General features: G+C 38.2%; 1 protein-coding gene across 2 annotated transcripts in view; it reads left to right on the forward strand.

Annotated features, from left to right (window-relative positions):
- Positions 1-23,975, forward strand: part of RB1CC1 (RB1 inducible coiled-coil 1) — an 82,319-nt gene extending 58,344 nt beyond the window's left edge. The window contains exons 16-24 of one of the 2 annotated variants that reach the window (XM_006140345.3): positions 296-461; positions 3,928-4,036; positions 4,139-4,379; positions 10,972-11,026; positions 12,859-12,906; positions 15,275-15,333; positions 18,370-18,506; positions 21,654-21,724; positions 22,634-23,975. In XM_006140345.3, coding sequence (XP_006140407.1) covers positions 296-461; positions 3,928-4,036; positions 4,139-4,379; positions 10,972-11,026; positions 12,859-12,906; positions 15,275-15,333; positions 18,370-18,506; positions 21,654-21,724; positions 22,634-22,711 — 964 coding nt within the window. In that variant the 3' untranslated portion in view covers positions 22,712-23,975. The remainder of the gene's footprint in view (positions 1-295; positions 462-3,927; positions 4,037-4,138; positions 4,380-10,971; positions 11,027-12,858; positions 12,907-15,274; positions 15,334-18,369; positions 18,507-21,653; positions 21,725-22,633) is intronic. The other variant, XM_006140346.3, reaches the window with a different exon arrangement.
- Positions 23,976-24,229: the final 254 nt, after the last annotated feature.

The raw sequence follows: 24,229 nt of genomic DNA on the forward strand, positions 1-24,229 counted from the left end.
ATTCGAAGCTGACCTTTTGAGAGACATTGATTTATATACTGATAGAAGCAAATTATCTTGAATTTATCTGATCTAGTCATTCATTCATATTAGTGTCAGAGAGCTTAGAATCTCTATTAAACTTTACTTTCACTTGTTCCCCTTTACTTTTTATGTTTAAAAAGAGAGGGTTAACACAAAAATATCTTTATACCATGTTACTAGATTTAAAGAAGCTAAATAGCTTGAATATGATATTTGGTGTATTTGTGATTTTAACTTTTTAAAGATATTTATACTACATTTAATTTTTAAGTCCTGCCGTTGAATCTACCAGAGAAGATTCTTCAAGCTTAGTTGCTGAACTTCAGGAAAAGCTGCAAGAAGAAAAAGCTAAGTTTTTAGAACAACTTGAAGAGCAAGAAAAACGAAAGAATGAAGAAATGCAAAATGTTCGAACATCATTGATCGCTGAACAGCAGGTATGTGCTCTGTTTCATTCATTCAGTCATTAGATGTGGTTTTCTGTGCTTCGACTCTGTTACAAATATGTAATAGATATTTTCATAATAAAGGCATCTAATTTTTCCTAAGTTTATTTTACTTTCATGTGAGAGAGGCAGGCACTCCCTTGTAGAGTCCTGCCAGGCGGTATCCTCTCCCAGCTAGAGCCACCCAGGCAGCCAGGACTGGCGGAGTGCCTGACATGTTCAGGTTCAAACCGGGATCTGAAACCAGCCCCTCCTTCCCCCATGTGGCTCCAGTATTGTACAATAGCATCTCAACAAGCACCACCACGACTAGGTCTGTTTTTTCCTTTTTGCTTTAATGGTAATTAGGTGACATAATTTCAGGTGCTTCAAAATGAAATTGTCTCTTGTCAGAAACTAGGAGATGCGGATTCTGTTTGATTTCTTCACTGCCTATGTGACCTCCATTACATCATTTAATTACTTGAGAACTAGGATTAGTTTTCTACAGAACGACTGTGTTTATAACCACCATGTAGATGATTTTTGAATTTTTCCCTCCACTCTTAAATTCTGTTGTCCTAAATTACACACTGTTCAGTACAGATTTCTCCTATCTTTCTAGCATTCTTATCCATGTGACAGGCTGATAGTAGAGTGGGATAGAATGTTGTTGAACTCGATTAATTTACTCACGCATTAATGTTTGTCCATGGTAAGAGAGAGTGCTTGTGAGCCAAGCAGGGGCCTGATCACCAGGACCAAGGTGCTTTGTTAGAGCCTGCACTTCCCCCAAGATACTGGATGCTAGTTGAAGACAGGAAGTAAAGAACGACTGCCCTGCCTGCCCGTCTAGTGAAGAGTGCCCCCTGGGACATGGAGAGGGGTTGCAGCAGCAGGGCAGGCAGCCGCGGGGGCGGTGGGTGGACTGCTGTTGTAATCAGTATCTATACAGAGTGAAAAAATATAAGTCGGAGAACAGAATGAAAATTAGGAAGTATAAATATAAAACCTTTGGGAACTTTCAGTTTTAGTGTCTAAATTTATAGTTCTCTTGGTATTGTTTAGTCTACGTACAGTTGATCTCTTTCTCTTGCATTCTGTCTCCCTGTTCATTTTTATGAGCACATACAGAATTTGAGATTTCCAAAATTAAGTAGATCATCAACTCATCAAAACCAAAAGTATAAAATTGACAGCTGGGCAGTTTAGTTCTTCTTATTTTAATGCCTCTTAATATTTGTAAAATGAGAATAGAGAGGTGACTTCTAAGCTACACCTCTAGTTTTCAGTAGTATATATGTTCAGTGGTAATTGTCTAGAGAGATTTGTATTCAGCTCTGTGTGGCAGACTTCTGAGTTGGGCCTGCTAGGTTCTTAATAGCAAAGCTTGTTCTTTGTAATATGCCTAGTATAGATTGTGGCCATCTAGCTGAAAATCCATTTTATATTACAGAAATAGCAAAGACTGCAAAAATAAACAGAATTACAAATACGCTTTTGTACATATTTATTGATTTTTAACTAAATAATATGTAGAGAAATGCATAATACATAGACATTTCTTTTTGAGAGATCATCCTGTGTGCTTTTTGACTAAAGTTTTTTCTTTGAATTTCTTTCTCTTAAGGATAGAGCATGTGCATATGAGAGTCAGAGAGAGGGGGAGAGAGAGATGACCACCTTCCTCAGGGTCTGATCTCACTGTGATCCGCTTTCAAATCCTTCAGCCAGTGAGATTGGGCACTCACACCCATGCCTGGTATGTTTCTGGCTGATTGGGCCAGGATTTAAACCACAGTCACCATGTGGGATCTGGCTTCTCTGGAACAGAGCATTATTTCTCATAAATAGTGTTGTACTATCAAGTCTGTTGAAGTGTTTAATTCAGTATATAATGAGTTTAATAAATTTTATCTAAAATGCTGTAGTCCTTTTCTGTTAAATCTTCCTATTGCCAGCCTTATCGGTATTATTTATTGATGGCATTATTTATTTACGAAGGACCATAAAGCTTTTTAAACTTTGGAGTGAGAAATACTAGGCAAGGGACCAGCAGGTGGCATAGTGGCTAAGGCGCTAATACTCCCAAATGGCCGTCCTCTGTTCAAGTCCCTAACCTGGTGGCTTGCTTTCCCACTTTCCCTCTGCTCGTGCGCTCTCTCTCTCTGTCTCTCTTTCTCGTCAAATTAAAATAAATGAATGAATAATTAAAATTGTATAAATAATTCTTTAAAAAGAAAGAAATGCTGGGCAAATAGGAGACATGTATTTAGATCATTTCATCATTCATCTTATATTTTAAGAATTTCTTCTTAATGAAATCTTTAACAAATATAGTCATCTTTATAACTTTATAAGACTGTGATCAGGGGACCAGCAGTTAGCGTAATGGCTATGTCGCTGGACTCCCATGTAGTTGACCGCAGTTCACGTCCTGGACCCAGTGACTTAAACACGCCGGGCATGTGTGCGTGCGTGCCCAAGATCCCAAGAGGAGAATGGAGAAGAAGGGATTGTGGTGTGACCATCGCCCCTGGGGCGTGATTTATTGCTTTCTGTCTCTGTCTGGCGAGCACACGCACCCTATAGTGGAAAAACCTCTCAAAAAAAAAGACTCTGTGATTAAAATTGCCTAATTGAGTTAGCAGGTGGTATGGTGGTTAGATATTAGATCCTACATGGCCTGTTGTGTAGTTTGAATCCAGACCCAGCAACTTAAAAAACAAGGCCAGAGCGGGTGCATGTTTGCCCAGTATTCCAGGAGAATGGAGGAGAAGGGATCGTGACATGGCCACCTCTCCTGTCAGATGGTATCTTTCCTTCCCTGCCTCTGTTCAGTGCATGCATACATACTATAGCAAGAAAAAAAAAAAACCTGAAATTTTAGTGAGTTAAAATTGCCAAACTGTCTTAAGAGATTCATGCAATTTTATATAATAGCAGTATTGTTAAAAAAAAGAAGAAAAAAGTATATGAAAGATGGACAATAAAAAAGTCTCGGCCATATATATCAGAGTTTCAGTGGCCATTGCAGATTTCCTAACTAAATAGAGAACAGAATTGAGTCATTTATGAAATATCAGTGTGGTCATCAGGGTTTAGAAAGATCAAAGGAAGATTTCAGAGGCAGAAAGATTACTCAGAAAGTCAAGAGATAACTGTACCCTAAGTTACTGATCTTGTCCTTAAAATTGTAATGTCATTTGCTAGTGCTTTTCCTCTGACAATAAATATATGGACTGTAATGAGAAAATAGAATTTGTTTTTCAGATACTAAATTGGAACCAAGAATATGTAATCTTTACCACAGTGTATAACATTTTTTTATTTAAAAATAAACATCATTTGGGAATAAGACTTTAATTTCTCTGCCTAAAATTGTACAACAGGAATGAGTATTTGCAAATGTATTTTCTTAGTCTTAGCTGCTAAGTACATGCAGATCATTTTAATAGTTATTATTCTGTTGTTCCAGACCAATTTTAACACTGTTTTAACAAGAGAGAAAATGAGAAAAGAAAACATTATAAATGATCTTAGTGACAAGTTGAAAAGTACGATGCAGCAACAAGAACGGGATAAAGGTTAGTACTATTTTGTAATGTGATATTTTATTTTTCATTCCTTTTTAAAATAAGAAAAATAATTCATGCACAGTTGTTTTTTCAATTTTGTTTTTTTTTCAGATTTGATAGAATCACTTTCTGAAGATCGAGCTCGGTTGCTTGAAGAGAAGAAGAAGCTTGAAGAAGAGGTCAGCAAGTTGCGCAGTAGCAGCTTTGTTCCTTCACCGTATGTAGCTGCAGCCCCTGAGCTTTATGGAGCTTGTGCCCCTGAACTCCCGGGCGAGACCGACAGATCGGCCATGGAGACAGCCGAGGAAGGAAGAGTGGATTCGGTGATGGAGACAAGCATGATGTCTGTACAGTGAGTCTGTCTCTCCACCTTTATTACCGAAGGCCTTTTTACCACCTGTGCAGTTTTGTAAGTTAGAAAGCTAGGAGGAAAGGATCTACTGTTAAAACAGTACTAGTTGTCCTCAGCCTGAAAGTCGTGCTGTTTTAATTCTTTAAGCTGTAAAAGTGAAAAATAATTTCACATTACCAAATATATTACTTTGGAGTGCTTTCACACTACACCTAAAATATACACCTAAGTTTTCCTAGACTGCCAGGATGACAGTCACCATGACATTGTTGAGTCATTCTTGTTAACGAGGAATGTTTAAATCTGGGGAGGAAAAAGAGGAAGAAAAGAAGAAAAGTTGGGATTTATTACCTGGGAGAACAAGGGGTTATTAGAGTAATGAAGATATTTATTTCAGGGAGAGTTTATTTGGTAGGTAAACGGAAGCTTCTTGAAAAGTAAAATGCATTTAGGTTTCTTCTAGTTCAAGAGAAAGTATGAGAAACTGGTTACCTTTAGACTTGTAAAGGTGTAAGGCTTACAAATGTGTTAAACATAAAAAAGAACAAATAAGGTGTAATTTTAAAAAAAGACAGACATATCAAGAGAAGATGGTAATTAGAAAACCTAAGTGATGTAAGTAGAAAAGAAAAACAACCTATAAAACAAAACCTGCAGAAAAAAAAATTACAGCTGCATTGTTAATACATTAAGGTACCTAAAGCAAAATGATAGACTGTTGAATACAATGTGATTGAAAGTGATGTAAAAGGCAGATAAGTAAAAAATACACAAGCAATTTGAAGCAAAAGGTAAAGAGGGAGTTTCATATTTAGAGAAGGTATAGTGCACCAAAAACTGATCAGTTACTAACTCGTAGGTGCTTATGTGACTTGAGCAACTGTGTACAAATTAAAAATGGATTAAAACTAGATTGAGAACTTCACAGACTCATAGTATACGAGCTTTGTCTCAGGAACAATCAAGTGAAAATAAAGCAGTAGATAAACAAATGCAATTTTAATCTAGTAGAATGGTTAACTACTGGGTTGTCAGAAAAATTCATGATGCGTTTTTGTGTAGAAAGACATAGAAAAGTACTTTCCCGACAACCCCTTATGTACCAAATCACAAAGTAAGTTGCAAGATTCCAAATATTGATACTAACACGTAGGAGTCCATAATCTAGCCATTGGAATACTTGGTTTTAGATATAGGTATATAGGTGTTGCTACCTATGGGTGTAAGGATAGCATTGAATTATTCAGAACCAGACAGAAGTTTCAGACCTTAGTGATAAAGTCAAGGGTGGTACTCTGGGAAAACTGCATAGCTGTAGCCTTATGTGCATTTATTTAAAATGAACTAATAAAAGCTAATCAGCTACAGTTTTTAAAATGTCTGTGTAGTAGATGTTTACACACATAGAAGGAATAATATGTGGAATAAAAGGGGGCATGTGATCACAGGTATGGTCTTAAAAACTGCAGAGACTGTGAGTTTGTCTCGCTTGTGAATTAAAGACACAGTCAGTCATGAAAACCAATCTGACGTATCACATGTCATGCTGTTTTAAGATCATGTCATCATCATGACTCAATGGAATATTTCAAAAATGTCAAAGTAAAGCTAAACAGGAGAGTATCTCTCAGGGCAGCCATATTCACTGATTCTTGGGAAGGATTCTTAGAAGTGGAAATGGTAATTGATAAATTCAGTTCCTATATTTCTAAAATCAGGGGGTTTTTTTTAATAGAAAACTTAGTATACTAGGGGGCCAGCAAGTGGTGTGGTGATTAAGGGCGCTGGACTCCCACATGACTGACCATGGTTCGAGTCTCGGACCTGGCGGCTTGCTTTCTCACTTTCCTTCTCTTGGGCGCTCTCTCACTCTGTCCCTCCCTGGTCAAATTAAAATAAATAATAATAATAAAAAAATAGTATTTATAAAAAAGAAAAACATAGCATTCTAGGAATAGATGGAAACTCCTCCTTATTTGATAAGTGTATAACAAATATATTTGTGTTCGAAACATTTGGAAGCATATTGCATGGATTTAGGAAGAACCTAGGAATGCCAGCTGTCGTTGCTATTCAGCAAGCTAATAAGTAAACAAAGAAATGGAAAAGTCTGACTTGCCATTATTTCAGGTTAATGTGCTTTTCAAAACACAAAGACCTAAAAAATTAGAACTGAGAGTTCATCAGAATGTAGTTCATACGTAAATATGAAAAAGGAGTCATTTGCATATTTATCTGCAAAGCTAATTTTAATATGTATAAAAGATTCCAATAAAATTTAAAGAATCATTTATTATTAAGACATTTAACAAAAATGTACAAAATTTGGAGAAAACTGTGAAAGTTTATAAAGGCTATAAAAAGTCCTAAAAGTTATACATGGAAAGATGGGTAAAAATTTATACAGTGTTATGAAGATAATAATTTTTCTCCTCAGTGTATTAATATATTTAATTTATGCCCAATTAAAATTATGACAGAATGAGTTAAGCAAAAACTGAGGTGATGGAAAAATCCACATAGGAGAATAAATATGCACAAATACTGGGTTGTTTATAACATACAAAATAAAGATCAGAGTAGATAAGTACTCCTAATGTTACTGTATATGGAATACCTCAGTATATTGTTGATATAGCCACAGACAAATAGATGAATGGATTTTATAACCTCAAAACCCATGGATTTATAGAAATCTGAATACAGTATTTTAAGCCCTGATTTGGTAAAAGATAAAAGATTTAGGATGCTATTTATTTATTTATTTATTTTTGGAGAGGTTTTTGCTATAGGGCGTGTGCACTTGCCAGACAGACAGAGAGAGACAGAGAGACAGAAAGCAAGAAATCACTCCCAAAGGGGGATGGCCACGCCGCAGTCCCTTCTCCTCCATTCTCCTCTCGGGATCTTGGGCACGCACGCACAAGCGCCCAGCGTGAGTTTAAGCCACCGGGTCCGGGGCACAAACCACGGTCGACTACGTGGGAGTCCAGCAACATAGCCATTACGCTAACTGCTGGTCCCCAGGATGGGATTTTAAAGTACTCAGTTATCTATTAGTGAGGGGTAACCCATATTTTATATTATACCTAAAAACATTGATAGCTGTAGTAAAGACTTAAATTTTTTTAGCCTGTATTTCTTAAAGAAAATAGACTACTCTCAAGTCAGGATAAGGAAGTACTTCAAAAATAGAAACATGTTACATTGAAATGTAGAACTTCAGTACAACACCATGGCAAAAAACTTGTGGCTAATATTTTTAACATATAAAAGATAAAAGCACCAGACGTTTTAATAACTGGTGCCAATTCTTCAGTCGCTTCTAAAACAGAAAAGGAGAGCTCTCTCATTAACTCATTCTAGAAGACCAGTGTGACACAATACCAAATAAGACAAGTACATCACAAGAAGAAAAAAAATCTCTTAGAACTTTGTGTAACTAAAATACTCAGGGATTTGGAACCAGCAGATGGTATAATGGTTATCCCACATGGTCGACTGCAGTTCAAGTCCTGGACCCGGCAACTTCAAATTCATACCAGGGATATGTGCATGCATTCCCAGTATCCCAAGAGGAGAGTGGAGGAGAAGGGACTATGGCATGGCCGCCCCCCTGAGGGATGATTTCTTGTTTTCTGTCTCTCTGGCAAACATAAGCTCCTTATAGTAAAAATCTCTCCCTTTAAAAAAAAATACACACACACACACACACACACACACACACATACACACTTAGAGATGCAAGACTGAATTGCTTTTCCCCTAAAGTAAACAAAGATGGCTGCTCTTGCCATTGGTACTCTGCATTGTACTAGAGGTTCTAGCAAGGGCATGAAGTAAGTGAAAGAAATGAAAGGATATAGATTTGAAAAGAATAAATAAAACTCTCTTTGCAGGGGCCGGCAAGTGGCATGGTGGTTGGGGGCACTCAACTCTAACTTGGCCAACCACAGTTCAAGTCCCAGACCTGGTGGCTTGCTTTCTCACTTTCTGTGTTTCTCACACACTCTCACTCTGTCCCTATCTGATCACATTGAAAGAAAGAAAGAAAGAAAGGAAGAAAGAAAGAAAGAAAGAAAGAAAGGAAGAGAAAGAAACTTCTCATTGTATACATAACAATCTTACGTATAGACAGTCCTAGGAATTCCACCCAAAAAAAACCATTAAAACCAATAAACCAATTTAGTAAGGTTGTATGCTATAATACTGGGGTATAAAATTAATTATTGTTTTGTCACCTACCAATGGCCCATCACAAAATGAAATTAAAGGAACTATACCATTTAAGATGGGATCAAAAAGAGAAGAGTATTTAGGAATAAATTTTTATTTTTTTGCTATAGGGCTTGTATGTTTGCCAGGGCTAGAGGGGTAGAGAGAGAGAGACAGACAGAGAGACAGAGTACTCCCCAGGGAGGATAGCCATGCTGCAGTCCCTTCTGTTCCATCCTCCTGTCAGGAATTTGAGTACACATGCACACAGGCTCAGCATGTTTTCCACGCTGCTGGGTCCAAGATTTATATTGCTCTATCAGCCATGTGGGATCCAGCCACCTTAACCACCATGTGATAGACTGGCCCAGTAATGAATTTTTTTAAAAGTAGTTTATAGACTTAAAAGTAAAATCTAACACAATAAAACTCTTTCAGGTCTGAGTCTTCATGACCTTACATTAAGCAAAACCTCTTCCTCTTAAGAATTAACATTTTTAAGTCACAATTCCTGTCTTGTGTCAAATTGCTCAAAAAATAATTGGGAGAGCCAGCCTGTGGCCTGGTTAAGGGAGCCAGCTCCACATGGCCAACTGTCCACTTGGAATCTCAGCCCTGGTATCTTTAAAATAGCCAAATACATGGACCAGCAAGTGGAGTAGAGGTTAAGGTGCTGGATTCTACATGGCCGGCTTTGTGGTTCAAGTCCTGGACCTGGTGGTTTAAAGGGCATGTATGCGTGAGTGCCCAAAATCCAGAGAGGAAAGTGAAAGAGAAGAGACTGCCACTTGGCCATGCCCTGGGAGTGGGGAGTGATTTCTCTTCTCTTCTCTTTCTCTCTCTCCTCTCTCTCTCCCTCCCTCCCTCCCTCTCCCTCTCTCCTCTTCTCCCTCCCCCTGGAGAGTGCAGGTGCCCTATAGCAAAAATAAAAAATTAAAAAAAAAAAAAAACAGCCAGGCACATGTGCCTACATGTTGAACATCATGACATGATGGAAAAGGAGAAAGGATTGCAGTCTGATCACACATCATTTGGGAGTTGCTATCTCTCTGTCTCTCTCTCTCTCTCTCTCCAATGAATACATACTCCCTCTGGAAAAAAACAATTAACATCTCTGTTGCTCTTGCTCTGTCTCTATATATGTATTCTTAAATAAATTTATATATATATGAATTTATTTATACACACATACACATAAATGAATAATTGGTGTAAATTCTACCTGCAGAATAATTTAAAAACCTAAATAGCATTTTGTGTGTTTTATTTATTTATTTTTTCAGAGAGGTTTTTGGTATAGGACGCATGTGCTTGCCAGAAAGAGACAGAAAACAAGAAATTACCCTCCAGGAGGGATGGCCATGCCGCCATCCCTTTTCCTACCTCCCCTCAGCATCTTGGGCACGCACGCACACATGGCCGGCGTGAGTTTTAGCCAATGGGTCCAGGGCTTGAACCGTGGTCGACTACATGGGAGTCCAGTGACATAGCCACCACTCCATCTGCTGGTCCTGCATTTTGTGTTTCCTAATTTTAGAGCATTGTTTTTCTTTCTCATTTGTTGGGTGTTTTAGTGCAATGTACACATGGCACAGTGACTGGTACATTGCAGCGCCTTTGTAAATCCATTGGAGTCTTCATGAAGCCACTTAAGAATCACAACTGTCAGAAGGTTCACTCACATATAAGAGGAAGAATGGTTCTTTTTCTGTTGTTAATAGTTACTATTTAATTTTATTTGTTGTTGTTACTTTTTAAATTTATTACAAGACACATGCACTCACCAGAGAGGAAAGAGAGAGTGAGTGAGAAAACAGGCCACTAGGTCTGGGATTCGAACCAGGGTCAGCCATGTAGGACTCCAACAGCTTAACCCCCATGCCACCTGCTGGCCTCAAGCGTGGTTCTTAATTCCTGGGAAAAAAGATTAAAATAAAGACATAAGTCTTAATGAACTGCATATTTACAGTTTTACTTGTAATTTCCAAAGGTTCTTAGGTCTCAATCTGTTACAAAGTATAAAACATCGAGGTAGGTCCTAACTTAAATAGACTGCTTTTGAGAATTTAGTACAAATGATTCAATTATTATGATGATTTATTCATATTATATTGTTCGGGGACCAGCAGGTAGCGTGGTGGTTAAGGTGCTGGACATTCCTACATGGCCGACCACAGTTTGAGCCCCAGATCTGGTGGCTTGCTTTCTTACTTTCTCTCCATCTCTCTTCCTGGCCAAATTAAAATGAATGAATGAATGAATGAATAAAATTAAATAATTCTTTATAAAAAATATTTTATTGTTCAAAAGTTTATTGAAAAATTGTGAAGTTGAGCATTTCAGAAGGCTAAAACTAAAATAAATTTCTTACTTTTAGGGAAAATATCCCTACGCTGTCTGAAGAAAAACAAAGGATAATGGTATTAGAACGAGTAAGTACATTCTTGTTTTGAAATGCAGTGTTTTATTTTAGTATGTTCACTTTGTGGATTCATTGGAACAAACTATTTTAGAAATATACATTAGACAGGCCAGCAGGTGGCATGGTGGTTAAAGAGCTGGACTCCCACTTGACTGACTGAGGTTCATGTCCCAGACCTGGTAGCTTGAAAATCACACCAGACGTGTGTGTGTGTGTGTGTGTGTGTGTATGCGTGCACGTACACACATGCCCCAAATCCTGAGAGTAGAATGGAGGACAGGGGGTTGCAATGTGGTCATTTCCTTTGGGACGGGTCATTTCTGGCTCTCCCTCTTTTTTTTTCCCCTCTTCACTGAGTGCACATGCCCTATGGCAAAAAATAAAAAATAAAAATAAAAACCTAAAACAAAAAGTATAAGAGCCATTTGTTTTTACAAATTAAATATTTTTTTTTCTGCTTTGGTGAATGTCCTGTCATTTTGTGATTGTGGCTAAAAAATTGGCAATGGTATTTTAGGCCTCTCATCTGTCAAAACTTCCTAATGAGTACAATGTGTATCAGAGAAACGGATGGTAGTTTTTATTTTTTTATTTTTTTAATTTTTTTTTTTTTGAGAGGTTTTCACTATAGGGCATGTGCGCTCGCCAGACAGACAGAGAGAGATATAGAGACAGAAAACGTGAAATCACCCCCAGAGGGGATGGTCACGCCGCAATCCCTTCTCCATTCTCCTCTCCGGATCTTGGGCACTCACGCACACGCGCCCGGCGTGAGTTTTAAGCCACCGGGTCCGGGACGTGAACCGTGGTCGACTACGTGGGAGTCCAGCAACACAGCCATTACGCTGACTGCTGGTTCCCACGGATGGTAGTTTTTATAAAATATGTGAAATAATGGTACTATTCAATGACAGTTCAGAATTCAGCATCATATTAATTTTACACATTTATTTCATAAATAGTATTCAGTTTTTCTTTTTAGCAGTGAGCACAATAACCCATTTGTGATCATGTGTGCTAGGAGGCAGCCCTGCTCAGCAGGCTGACGCCTCATGGGCCGCCTGCGTTTGACTTGGCACAGCCAGAATCCAGCACCGTGGCATGAACTCGCAGGCCCAGCTTCTCAGGAGGCAGGGCGATGGAATCAGAACAAGACCCTGTCTTAAAAATCAACACCAGCAACCAAAGTAACAGGGAGTAAACACAAAAGATAAGTAGTGAAGAAGAAGAGAGTGAGGTTTTTAATAAAGATGAGTTTGAATGAACAGGAAAGTATAGGCAATAAGGGGTCTCCCTCAAGTTGTGCTGAAATAAGATCGCTCTTTTTTTTTTTTTGCACATTTTGCAAATATTTGTTTATAGGACCATTTTTATTCCTTAGGCTTCTAAAATTTTCATTGCCTTTTGTATTTATAAGCTTACTTATCTGATAAAAATCTAAAGTCAAAATTGTACAACTTTATTTTTACTAACTGCCTTAAAATCACCTGACATGTATGTTACAAATTAGACTCTTTCAGGTGAGACCTGCTAACAAAGTCTTTGGGGTAGAGCTCCAGTATTTACTGCATATTTACAAACCCCACAGGTGTTTTTTATATTGAATTTTGACAACACATGGGTAGGTAACTGTATCTAAGATTGTTCTGGTTGTCATTTAATCTGGGAATAATGAAAAGCGAGAGAGGATTCATAGAAAATAATGATCTCGGTTAGTTCATCTTTCATACCAGACCCAAATATTAGTTGGAAGATAAGAACTTCTTGACAGTTATACTGTTTACATTGATTTAAGTAAGTACAAAGATAAACCACAAGTCTTTTTTTTTTCCCCACCTGCAGACATTGCAATTGAAAGAAGAAGAAAATAAGCGGTTAAATCAAAGACTTGTAAGTTTTTTTCTTGACATATTGATTCTAACGGTTGTGTATTTAATCGTGAACATATACCATCAGAAAACAATATGCGTTTACCAACTCATGGCTGCTTTTTGTGTAGCCACATTGGTCATTCATAGTATCGGTGATGAAATCATGTCCAATTTAATTACCTGTGACTGTGAATTCAGACTTCTTTTCTTAGCATGAAAATAAATATGTCTCAGTGATACTTAAGACCGTAAATCTGACCATGGGGACTAACTTACTAGTGTACTTTTAAAGACAATCATCTAAGTCAGTTCAGTATTTTATTTTATTATTTTTTTAATGGTTTTGCTAAAGGGTGTGTGTGCTCACTGGAGAGAGAGAGACCAGGTGAGAAAGCATCCCCTTCCCGGGGGGTAACTACACAACAGTCCCTTCTTGGGATTTGGGGCATGTAGGCACACTTGCTTGCCATGTGTGTTTTTCAAGCCATTAGGTCTAAGGCTTGACCCACACAGCTAGCATGTGGGATCCAGCTGTCTTAACCACCACACCACTGGCTGACCTAATGCAGTATTTTCTTACTGTTAAAAAAGCCATAATTTCTTAGGATTTTATGATACTATGTATTTGTGATCAGTTAGGAGTCGTAATTCAGTCAGTAAACGTATAAATTAGAGCTGTACAGCCTTTTGAAGATTAACACTCACTCTCACAAGTGTGCCTAATTCTAATATATTCTATCCTTTCATGAATTTTATACCGCCTCTGTGGTTTTAACCTGTTAAATTCATGTAACCAATTGCTTTTCAGCCCACTTTACAGCCAACCATGTATGTTTTAATAAAGCAATTACTTCATTTTTTCAATGTGTAATAATTAACAGTTTATAAGCAAGTAGAAACAGTTTAAGGCTTGTTGTTCATTATCGCTGAGAAGTGTTAAGATACTTTTTCAGAATGTGTTGTTCCGGTTTCTTCCTTTAATGAAATACCCTGTAGTGAAAGGGAAGTAGTAAGAAAAGCAGTGAAAGAAAATGTAACTTACTCTCTGATGCCTTAACTTGAACTGCTACATCTCAATCATCGCTATAGTGATGGTTACACTTAAATCAGTAAGTTTTTCAAAAGACTTTTAAGAGTTGCTTCTCTCAGACATCACTCAACCATGTGTATGATGTAGTATCTCCGATAGGACAGAAGCTTTGCTGGCGGAGATTTTGAACAGCTTTGTTCACTGCTGCGTCCTAGCACCACGTTAGTAACTTGTGTGCTGTAAATGCTTGGCAGATGTTTATGAATGAGTGAATTAAATATATGAAAACTTAAGCTTTTTTTAAAAACTCTAAGTAGAGTCAAATATGATGCTAAAAATGGATGGCCAGTCTTCACCTTCATTGGCAAGCGGTAGACCATTTGGATAATTTTAATAAGTTGCTGTACACTGTTTGGTTCGATGTTATTCGTTGCTGTTTTCTCTCTTCCTTAAACACTTACTGAGACTCTGCAAAATTGTTCCAGATAGCATTCAGAGGGAAGTGGGGGGAGCTCAGAGCATCACATTTCTACTTAAACAAACAAACAAAAAAAAGCAAATCTCTTGGTTTGTGGGACCGCGCATTGGGCCCACTTTGCTTAGGAAGGACAGGCATTCTTGCCACTCTTTCTAGGCCCCAAACCTGGGAACTTGGGCCCTAGCTATCAAGATGGAGTGATAAGTGGATTGAAGCGGATATGAAGGGGAGCAGTCCCAGCTGTTACAGCAGCACAGATCAGTTAACAAGTACTTTCCACTGTGATTATCCTCAGGAGAGGGTCCTGGTGGCCTCACAATTTTCATGCTCTTAGGGATTTGCTCAAGATAGTGGTTTTTGTTTTTTAAACAGACATCTCGGTAGTTGTTACCTTGACAATGAGTGAGGAGGGATGTTCCCAGCCCTCAGAACTTTATGTTCCCACCCCATTTCAACAAGGTAGTATCTTCTCAGTAATATTTCCGTGAAGATCTTTTTAGGTTTTTGTTTTTGTTCATTTTACAGAAGTACAAGATTTCAAAACCAGAGTGCTAGAATTTTCACACTGTTTTTGAAAAAGTCCATCTTTTTTTCTGTGATATTTTTAAGATTAAATATATAATAAAAATAAAGGACTCTAAAATAAATGTTTAATCAAGTCAATTTGAAAAATTAAATAACGTAAATAAAAATGTAGATGTATTCGTCTGCTGAAGTTAATTAGAATTAGAAAATATTACATTATTTTGAATTCTTTAAGCCTGGGATGTAGACTTGAATGAGTAGACCATGTTGAAAGAAATGTTTGCAGTTAGTACAAGTAAATACACATGGTGATCTAGTTATGCAAAGTTCATACACTCTCTTTGTTCTTTTTAGATGTCTCAGAGCATGTCTTCGGTATCTTCAAGGCATTCTGAAAAGATAGCTATTAGAGAGTAAGTGTTTTATTTTTATTTTGTGGGGGGTTTTTTGTGAAAAAAACTGTACTGAATTGAATTGTTATTTAATGAAAATTATTTCAGTGCCAGTCTGTCAGTTCCAGACTTATCGAGCTGAATGCTTTGTACTCAGTGGTAGTGAAGTTTTTTTATTAGAAAGTAAGATTTTTCTAAGTTGTCCTGGAAGCACTAAGATTGCATTCCAAAACATTCCTACTATATAGCCGTACCATTCACACAAATATCCTTGAAGTCTTTTTGAATTTAAATCTTTTTTATCTCTTTAGCCTTTTTTATTTGATTGGAGAATTTTTATTTGCTTTTAAGTTACAGTGTTTTCTTCTTTTCATTTTAAGTTTTCGGAATTCACTTTATTTAGATGCTACAAATTCAGTATCCATTCTGAAATTTAGACACTGGATAATCAGTTTTCCTGGACCAAATTAACTTCTAGTAATTGTTCTTTGGCTTGACTTATTTGACAGGAGCTCTGGAGCAGTAAAGAAAAGCATATTTAGTCCCTCATGAACAGTGATCTTTCATACCTGTGTCAGAGTCAAACAAAATATAGAAAATATAGACAAAAAGGATTTATCTGGAAATAGACAAAGAACTAGGATTGTAATCAGAGAGACACCCTCAGGTCAGGCTGGCCCCTGGTATGTCTGAAGAGTAAAGAAAAGGGATGAGGCTTTATTGAGAAAAGAGAAGCAATTACACGAACAGTCTGAGAGTCCGTTGGCCCCAGTGGCATGCCGGTGTCCCTCAGGAGCTGGGTTAAGTCTGATGGCCTTGGTCACAAGGCGAAACTTGTCTTCAGGTCGTAGCAGCCATTCCTTCAAGTGGGGCTTATAGAGTAGCCCTTGAAAGAGGCGTTTGTGACCTGGGAGTGTTTTTGTCCCCTGGCCTCACATCTCTCTTAAGCGTTTAATAGGAATGACTCCCAGTTTGTGTAATCCGTTTTCACACTTGACAAGTCAGGTGCAAAAACTACTGCAGTAGGTGTTTTTTTTTGCAGCTCCGTTGATCACATTTTCGGCTGTCAGACATTTGTGGTTCTGTCGGCTCGTTACAATTTTACCTTCTTTTAGTGATTTGAAAGAGCTCGGTAGTCTGTCTTTACCAGCTGTATGTCAAATCAGTGGGTAGTTCCTTTATGGTCTTTCAAAGATAAGAGGGGAATGAAGTAAAAAAAAAAGGTAATAAAAATAAAAACTGCCTCAGAGAGGCTTCACCTTCCCCATTTACAGTATTAGCTTTGGTATTTAGCCAGACAGGTTCCTATCATACCCTTGTTAGGTAAGCAGCTTTGTGAATATTCAGTAAGTAAAGAGCTGTTGTCCTGTCTCTTTCTCTCCCTTCATGCTCTCTCATTTAAAAATAAATAAATAAAGATGAAAGAGCAGACTGTCCAGCTTCTGAGTGGGAAGTGAGGTTGAAAAAGTATAAAGATGTTGTTCAGGAGCGTCCTCAGTGCCATTCTGTGGAGAGGAAGGCCAGTATGAGACGGGGCCAGACCTTCATGGTCTGTTGGGGTGGAGACAGATCCCACGCCTGGTGGATTCTCTTACACAGACTCCAGCAAGATCATTGCTCTGCCCTGGGAAGGGACACATGGATGGACTGTTCGGAGAGTCCAGAGAAGCACATCCCTGAACAGAGACGGTCTTTGCTGAGATGGAGAAGTCAGAACTAGCAGAGTCGATAGCCTCTCTCCAAAGACCTCCTAATTAGTAGTAGGCCACTGCTCTATTTCTGACAAAACAAATGTCTCATGACTTGTTTATGTTCACTGTCATTTAAATAATGTCCTACACCAGAACTCTGATCATGAATGGCTGACAGTATCTGTTTTGTTGGATAGTTTGGATGTAGATTAGACTGGCTTGTGCTTAAATCAATATTGTTGGTTTTTTAAATTTTAATACTAATTCCAGTTCAGTAAATGCCATCACTTCTTTGCCCATTCTAAAGATATGTTTGTAATTGATAAGTAGTAAGTAACTTTTTACAAAGACGACATAGGGCATCTCAAAACCTACTGGAGATTAGTTTTATACCTAGGCTTATATATGGTTATTTATATGAGTATATAGATACTAGGGGTATCAATATCTTCACTTTCTCATAGCCAAGCAAGACTCACTTGTGTTTTAATTTGTGTTCATTAGCTTAGCCCATAAGGCAAAAGCTGAAGATAAGGTAGCTATATCCTTTATATTTTTGGTGTTAATTATGCTTAATCTAATTAGAATTCATGCATCTAAAATGCCACCTTTTATTTATCAAAAGGTATTTTAATATGATTTTTATATAAATTTTAAAAAGAATATGTTACTTTTAAAAAAGGGGTTAGATTTTGATGATTTACAAGGTACAGAACCAACTAAATTAAATGATCTCAACAACTTAGAAATCCAAATTTTTAAGACCTGTTTGGTGTTTTGGACGACAGTTTAGAAAGGTTCTAAAGGGAGATGCACGTACTTTCAGCCTGTACCCAACCAGTAATAGCCACGGACTTGTGGAGCCGCTTGTTGAGCCTAATTAAACACACGAGCCCAGCTCCACTGCTTTTTCTTTGAAATTAAAGAACTCACTTGGAAACTGGTACAAGGTCTTCTCCTTCCTTTCACATAGTGACTGGAACTGAGAATGTTTCTCTGAATTTATGCTGCTTTGTGTGAAATGAAAGATTAGGATAAAAATTTTCTTATGATTGGGTGAACTATGCTTTTCTAACCCTCATCCAAGCAGTTTTTTCCTTTTTTTTAACATTAGATGACAGACATTTTATCAAGGAAGTTTCTGCGTTGTGACAGTCACTGGTATCATTCTTTGAATGTCTATGTATGGCGAACACTGTCAGTAGGAGCTGGGCAGAGTACAAGAACATGTTCATGAAAACGTGGAATGTATATTGCATGATACGTCAACATGTAGTCACGCGCTGCAGAATGTACACTCGAGCTTTCGGAACAGGGTGGTTAATAGCAGCCTCCTCTAGGGCAGTAACGTCGTCTCCTCCCTCAGTTTTCAGGTGGGAGATTTGGTGCTCATCATCCTGGATGAGCGCCATGACAATTACGTCTTGTTCACTGTCAGCCCTACTTTATATTTCCTGCATTCGGAGTCCCTGCCTGCCCTGGACCTCAAACCAGGTGAGGGGGGTAAGTGTCACACCTATGACATTGTTTTCCTGTTGTCTGCTAATGTCAGGATGAGGAGAGTCAGCTTAATCTGTTTTGTTTTGTTTTTTAAAATAAAAATCTGTATTTTCTATATATTTTTAGTGTATTCCACTGATAATTCAAAATTGGAGGATAGCTTATGCAGTAGCTCAGTGGATCCAGAATATTGATGATTCTACCGTCTCATACCCTAGTGTTTGCAGAATTATGTTACCAAAATTCACATGTACAGCTTCTTCAATCTTAGTACATGTTTGCTTCTTTCTGTGTATTAACATTTTTTGGCAAAAAATGCTTTCTTAATTTTATAATGTTTTCTCTATTTTGCTTATCATCCTCTGTTCTTACCTTGTCAGTACTTTTTTTTCTAGTCGATAAGTTTTGTTAAAATATACTAAGTAGGGACCAGCAGTCAGCGTAATGGCTATGTCGCTGGACTCCCACATAGTCAGTCGACCACGGTTCGCATCCTGGACCTGCTGGCTTAAACTCACACCGGGCGCGTGTGCGTGCGTGCCCAAGATCCTGAGAGGAGAATGGAGGAGAAGGGATTGTGGTATATATATATATATATATACACACACACACACACACACACACACACACTAAGTAACAGTGTCTGTTATCTGCTTGATCTTTAAAGAACTCAACAGAGAATAGAATAAATTTCCTGTTATACTTAGCCAGAGTAGAATATTTTTAAAATGAAAAAGAAAAATGTCTGCGTAGACGGATGTTCCTGTTTGGGATGACCTGAGGAACCGGGGCAGATACCTCTTCTCGAACGGGGTCAGTGTCACGTGTGCTGCTCCGTGGCTGCTGCTGGCTCCTTACAGTGTCCATTACACAGCAGTCAAGTCCCCAGAGGAGTGGGAATGTAAAGCTCACCACTTACTGGGGTTGCTTTTTAACCTGAAATCAACGAACTTAAAGTGGTTTTTCTTGTGGCATTTTTAAATTTTTCATTTATATAAACTTTTTATTTGAAAATGATTTTAAACTTAGAAATAAAGTTGCAAAAGTTAATACAGTACAAAGGAGACTCACATGCTTTACACAGATGCACCTGCTGTTAACACGCGGCCCTGTTTGCACTGTGTTTGCATACATTCCTGCATGTACAGACAAATACATAAATACTCACGGGCGGCACTTCTCGACACGAGTGTAAGTTACACCATGGCGCATTACCCTTTATGTTTCAGTTTTCATTTTCTAAGACTAGAAGTTCAATATTTAAATCTGAGAAACACTGAATACTTTTTTTTCATTACCACATCACCATTCTAAAGGCTCTCACAAGTCCTGCAAAAAGCAATTTTTTTTAGTGATATTTCTTAACCATGAATACCAACCACCATTTCCCTTAGTCTCCACAGCCCCACCTTTTTTTCCCTTTGTATAAAGACCTGACAGGGCGTGCGGTGACGTGTGTTGTTGCCCGTGGACATGTGGTCACTAGAGCGTTTCCGTGCTGTGAGGGAGCGCCCGTGCTCCTCTGACATGATAAGAGCATTGAGTTTTTGTGCTTCTTCTCAGACATTAGGGTTGGCTGTGAAGTGCTGCTTTACTTTTTTTTTTTTTTTTTTGGAGAGGTTTTTCCTTTAGGGCCCGGGTCTTCACCAGACAGAGAGAGACAGAGAGACAAAAGCTTCTTCTCAGACATTAGGGTTGGCTGTGAAGTCCGCTTTACTTTTTTTTTTTTTTTTTTGGAGAGGTTTTTGCTATAGGGCACGTGTGCTCACCAGACAGAGAGAGACAGAGAGACAAAAAGCAGGAAATCACCACCCAGGGGGGATGGCCACGCCGCAATCCTTTCTCCTCCATTCTCCTCTCGGGATCTTGGGCACACACGCACACGCGCCTAGCGTGAGTTTAAGCCACCGGGTCCAGGACTCGAACTGCGGTCGACTACGTGGGAGTCCAGCGACATAGCCATTACGGTAACTGCTGGTCCCAGTGCTGCTTTACTTTTCAGAGTATTTCCCATTCCTGTTCATGGGTGTCTCTCGTCACATGACAGTATCCTTATAACTTCATTTCTGGTGGTTTAGTCAGTATATCTTCTATGTGTATATTGCAACCTATTTTCATAGAGTAAAAGTCAGTTACATCTTCTGTTGGAAATCTCACCATTTTTAGCCTAAACAGAAGAGTTTGTTGGCAGACTATGTTTAAAAGCCACCATGTTGAATTGACTTGTCTTCTGATACATTTAGAAAGAGAATGTGTACGGTTTACCCTTAGCTCGATGGCCTCTCCTTCATGTCCTTGTCCTCCCTCGTTTCCACCTCCCCTTGTACAGTGCTGCCCTCCTGTGCTTTGTTTAGCTCTAGCCCTTACTAGTTATCCCTGGGCACCAGCTGTGTTCACTCATGTGCCAGGGCCTGTGGCAGAATGGTGTGAGAACTGAGTGTCTGCCCTTGAGGCAGCTGGCCTTAAAACTACCGCCCCTTGGGACCAGCAGATGGCATAATGGTTATGTTGCTGGACTCCCACATAGTTGTCCATGGTTCAAGTTCTAGACCCGGTGCCTTAAAAACGCCCAGCACGTATACGTGCATGCCCAAAGTCCCAAGAGAAGAATGGAAAAGGGATTATGGTGTGACCGACCCCTCTAGGGGTTAATTTCTCACTTTCTGTCTCTCTGGCAAGTGCATGCACTCTATAGCAAAAACTTCTCTTAGGAAAGAAAACTACTACCCCTCAAGGATCAGTGCTCTGCTTTCACCTGGGAAATGTATTCATCTGCTCTGAAAAATGGGAAAGGTTCACTTTTGTTAGCTCTTGCGGTAGATGGCACTGTTGAGTTAGTCTAGAATTCCTAGACTGACTTGTTCATGATTTATACTTAATTATAACTATAATACTGTGGTAGTTCTGTGATTTGACATAGCATGTGTATTTAATGAATAATAAAAGTCAAATAATACTGGCTGAAAAGCATATTAATTTAGTTTTATTTTGTAGGTTATTAAACATTTCACTGATTTTAGTAGTTTTAAAACTGTTACATATTCTTTCATTCATGGGAACATCATTAGTTTGTGCTGAATCTGGCAGTTATGATCTCATGCATAAGTATAACCATACTTTTAAAAATGAATTAACAATTTGATTCATTAGCTTCAGGTGCATCTAGAAGACCCTGGGTACTTGGGAAAGTAATGGAAAAAGAATACTGTCAAGCTAAAAAGGTAAAACTCTATCATGTGATCTAAAACTAAGGATTATAAGAGATTCTTCAACTACTTTACGTAGAACTTGTTACTGGTGCTGTTCTTGGCCTTCTAGCTTACTTGAATTAAAGGCTGAATGTAACGAGAGTTAGTGTGAACCAGCAGTTAGTAGAGTGTGTATTACCTGTCTTTAGGCAGGTGTCCTGTGCACATCCTGTACAGGAAACTGTTAAAGTTCCGTTCCGTGATCGTTAGTTTACCAGTGTATCTCACATGGAGCAGAGGAACCCTGCATGGCTGATAACAAATAGTGAATTCTGTTTGTAGGTAGAGTTGACACTTTCTTATTTTCATAATTTATCCCCATCGAGGAAGGTATTTGATGACTTAAAAACAGACCTGATTAACGCTGGGCACGTGTGTATGCATGCCCAGAATCCCAAGAGGAGAATGGATGGCTGTGTGGCTATCTGCTCCCAGGGGGGTGATTTCTCATTTTCTCTCCCTCCCTCTCTCCCTCCCTCCCTCCCTCCCTCCGCCCCCCGCTCTCTCTCTGTCTCTCTCTCTCTTGAGCACATGAGCCCTATGGCAAAAACCTTTAAAAAAAAAAAAAAGGCCCCGATTACAGTGTCAGCAGTATCAGTGCTCGAGAGGCAGTGAAACCTACTGAGCTTCCTCCCTAACTCACTGCACACTGGGGTCTGTAAGCGCACAGCACTAATAGAGCTCGCACTGTGCAGCACTGAAGTCGGTTCGTACTTTAAAATGACGTACGTGGTGAGAGTAGATCTTGTGTCTTTGGACAAAGAGTCTGCCAGTACCCCCAAAAATACTCTAGCAATGAGTTGTGTGGTTGGAGGGTAGAGTACCTGTGTGATATTTAGATTGATCATTCAAGTGATTCCTTTTTTTTCTTTTCTCTCTTAGGCACAAAATAGATTTAAAGTTCCTTTGGGAACAAAGTTTTACAGAGTGAAAGCTGTGTCTTGGAATAAGAAAGTATAACTCATGGAAGAAATTGATACATTCTGTGACTATTTTCTGATTTGTCCTACCATGCTTATTCATCACTCCAAAAACATCAGGCCATCTTTTTATACAAAAATCAACGTGACAATACTTCATCGGTGTACATCATATACTTTTTAACTGGCTACATTTTAGGAACAATAAATTCATCAAAACCCTGGCTGAATTGAAAACAATTTTTAATTTTTACCCAGATAACTCTAGAAATGCGGACCAAACTAGTTCAGTTTTCAAAGGGCATATACCCTGTGCATTGTGGCTTATGATGAGCCATATTAATTGCCTGTTAAATATACATTAGCTTGAACTTAGATGTTAAATGTTAGTTATTATTACCAGCATTTGTCCTTTTGTGAAATCAATATCAGAATACTTGCACTCTTTAACACATTCTTTGTAAAATGTATAAATTCTTCAAACCTATTTAAAAAGGAGTGTTATTGCATGCAGATAATCATAATTTTGAGTTGGCCTCAGTAGATTACTAAAGCAAATTGTTTCATTTATTTTTTTAAATGCCCTTTGATGTTTCCAAAAAGAAAAAAGGAACTGTATTTTGATTGGCTGATTTTCAGATCAGCCATAAGTAATCAGCAGTCTTCAGAAGCACTTTCTACAGAAGGGCCATCTGGATTCTAAAGGGAGAGTCTGTGCCGTGACCGGTTCAGATGCCGCACCCAGACCTTCCCACCGCCTTCCCGACTGTTCAGAGTAATCATATGACGAAGTCGTAATTCATGGTTGAGGTTCAAAAAAAGAAGACATCCATTGTACATTAACCATTTAGAGGTCATTTAAATAACAAAGCATTGTATTGTAAAAGATCTGTACAATTTTAAAACAATAAAGATTTGAACCTGTAAATGGTGTGTGCCTTTTAAAGGAGAATACATTTTTAATATATTTGAGTGATTGCTGGGAAGTGTGAAAAAATTGCTCTGTATCATATCAAAGAAAAACATGTTTATTACAAAATGTTCTTTAACTATATACTATGTAACAGGGTCGAACAGTGTTATGTAGAATAGAATTGTGTAAACTTGATCCCTAGAGAAGCTGCCACTGAGCGGTGGTATTTACATGAGTTAGTTGAGTTGAAGAGACTTGTTTCAATTTTGTTGCTAGAGAACAATAATAAAATGATTCTTTTTCAGAAAATATTTAATTTCTTCATAAAAATAAGTTTAATATTTTTTTAAAATATGTATATCTAATAGTACAATAAATGGAATAAACATCATAGTGTATAGAATACTGAATTTGACAACATATTAATGAATAAATGAACAAATGATTTCACATGTTTCTATCCAGTCCTTCCATGACATCTTTACTCCAAGAATACCAAAGCAATAAATTCCTTTCTGTACCGAGTGGTTTTTTAAAGTAGATTTGGTTGGGCCTAAATGATGCATCGAACCTACCTTTTGAATATGTGGTCACCCTGCCGTGAATCACGGTGGGCCGTGACACCTGACATGCACTCCATCCTGT

Source organism: Tupaia chinensis, unplaced genomic scaffold, assembly GCF_000334495.1.
Source record: "Tupaia chinensis unplaced genomic scaffold, TupChi_1.0 Scaffold000031_1, whole genome shotgun sequence".
Lineage (NCBI taxonomy): Eukaryota > Metazoa > Chordata > Mammalia > Scandentia > Tupaiidae > Tupaia > Tupaia belangeri.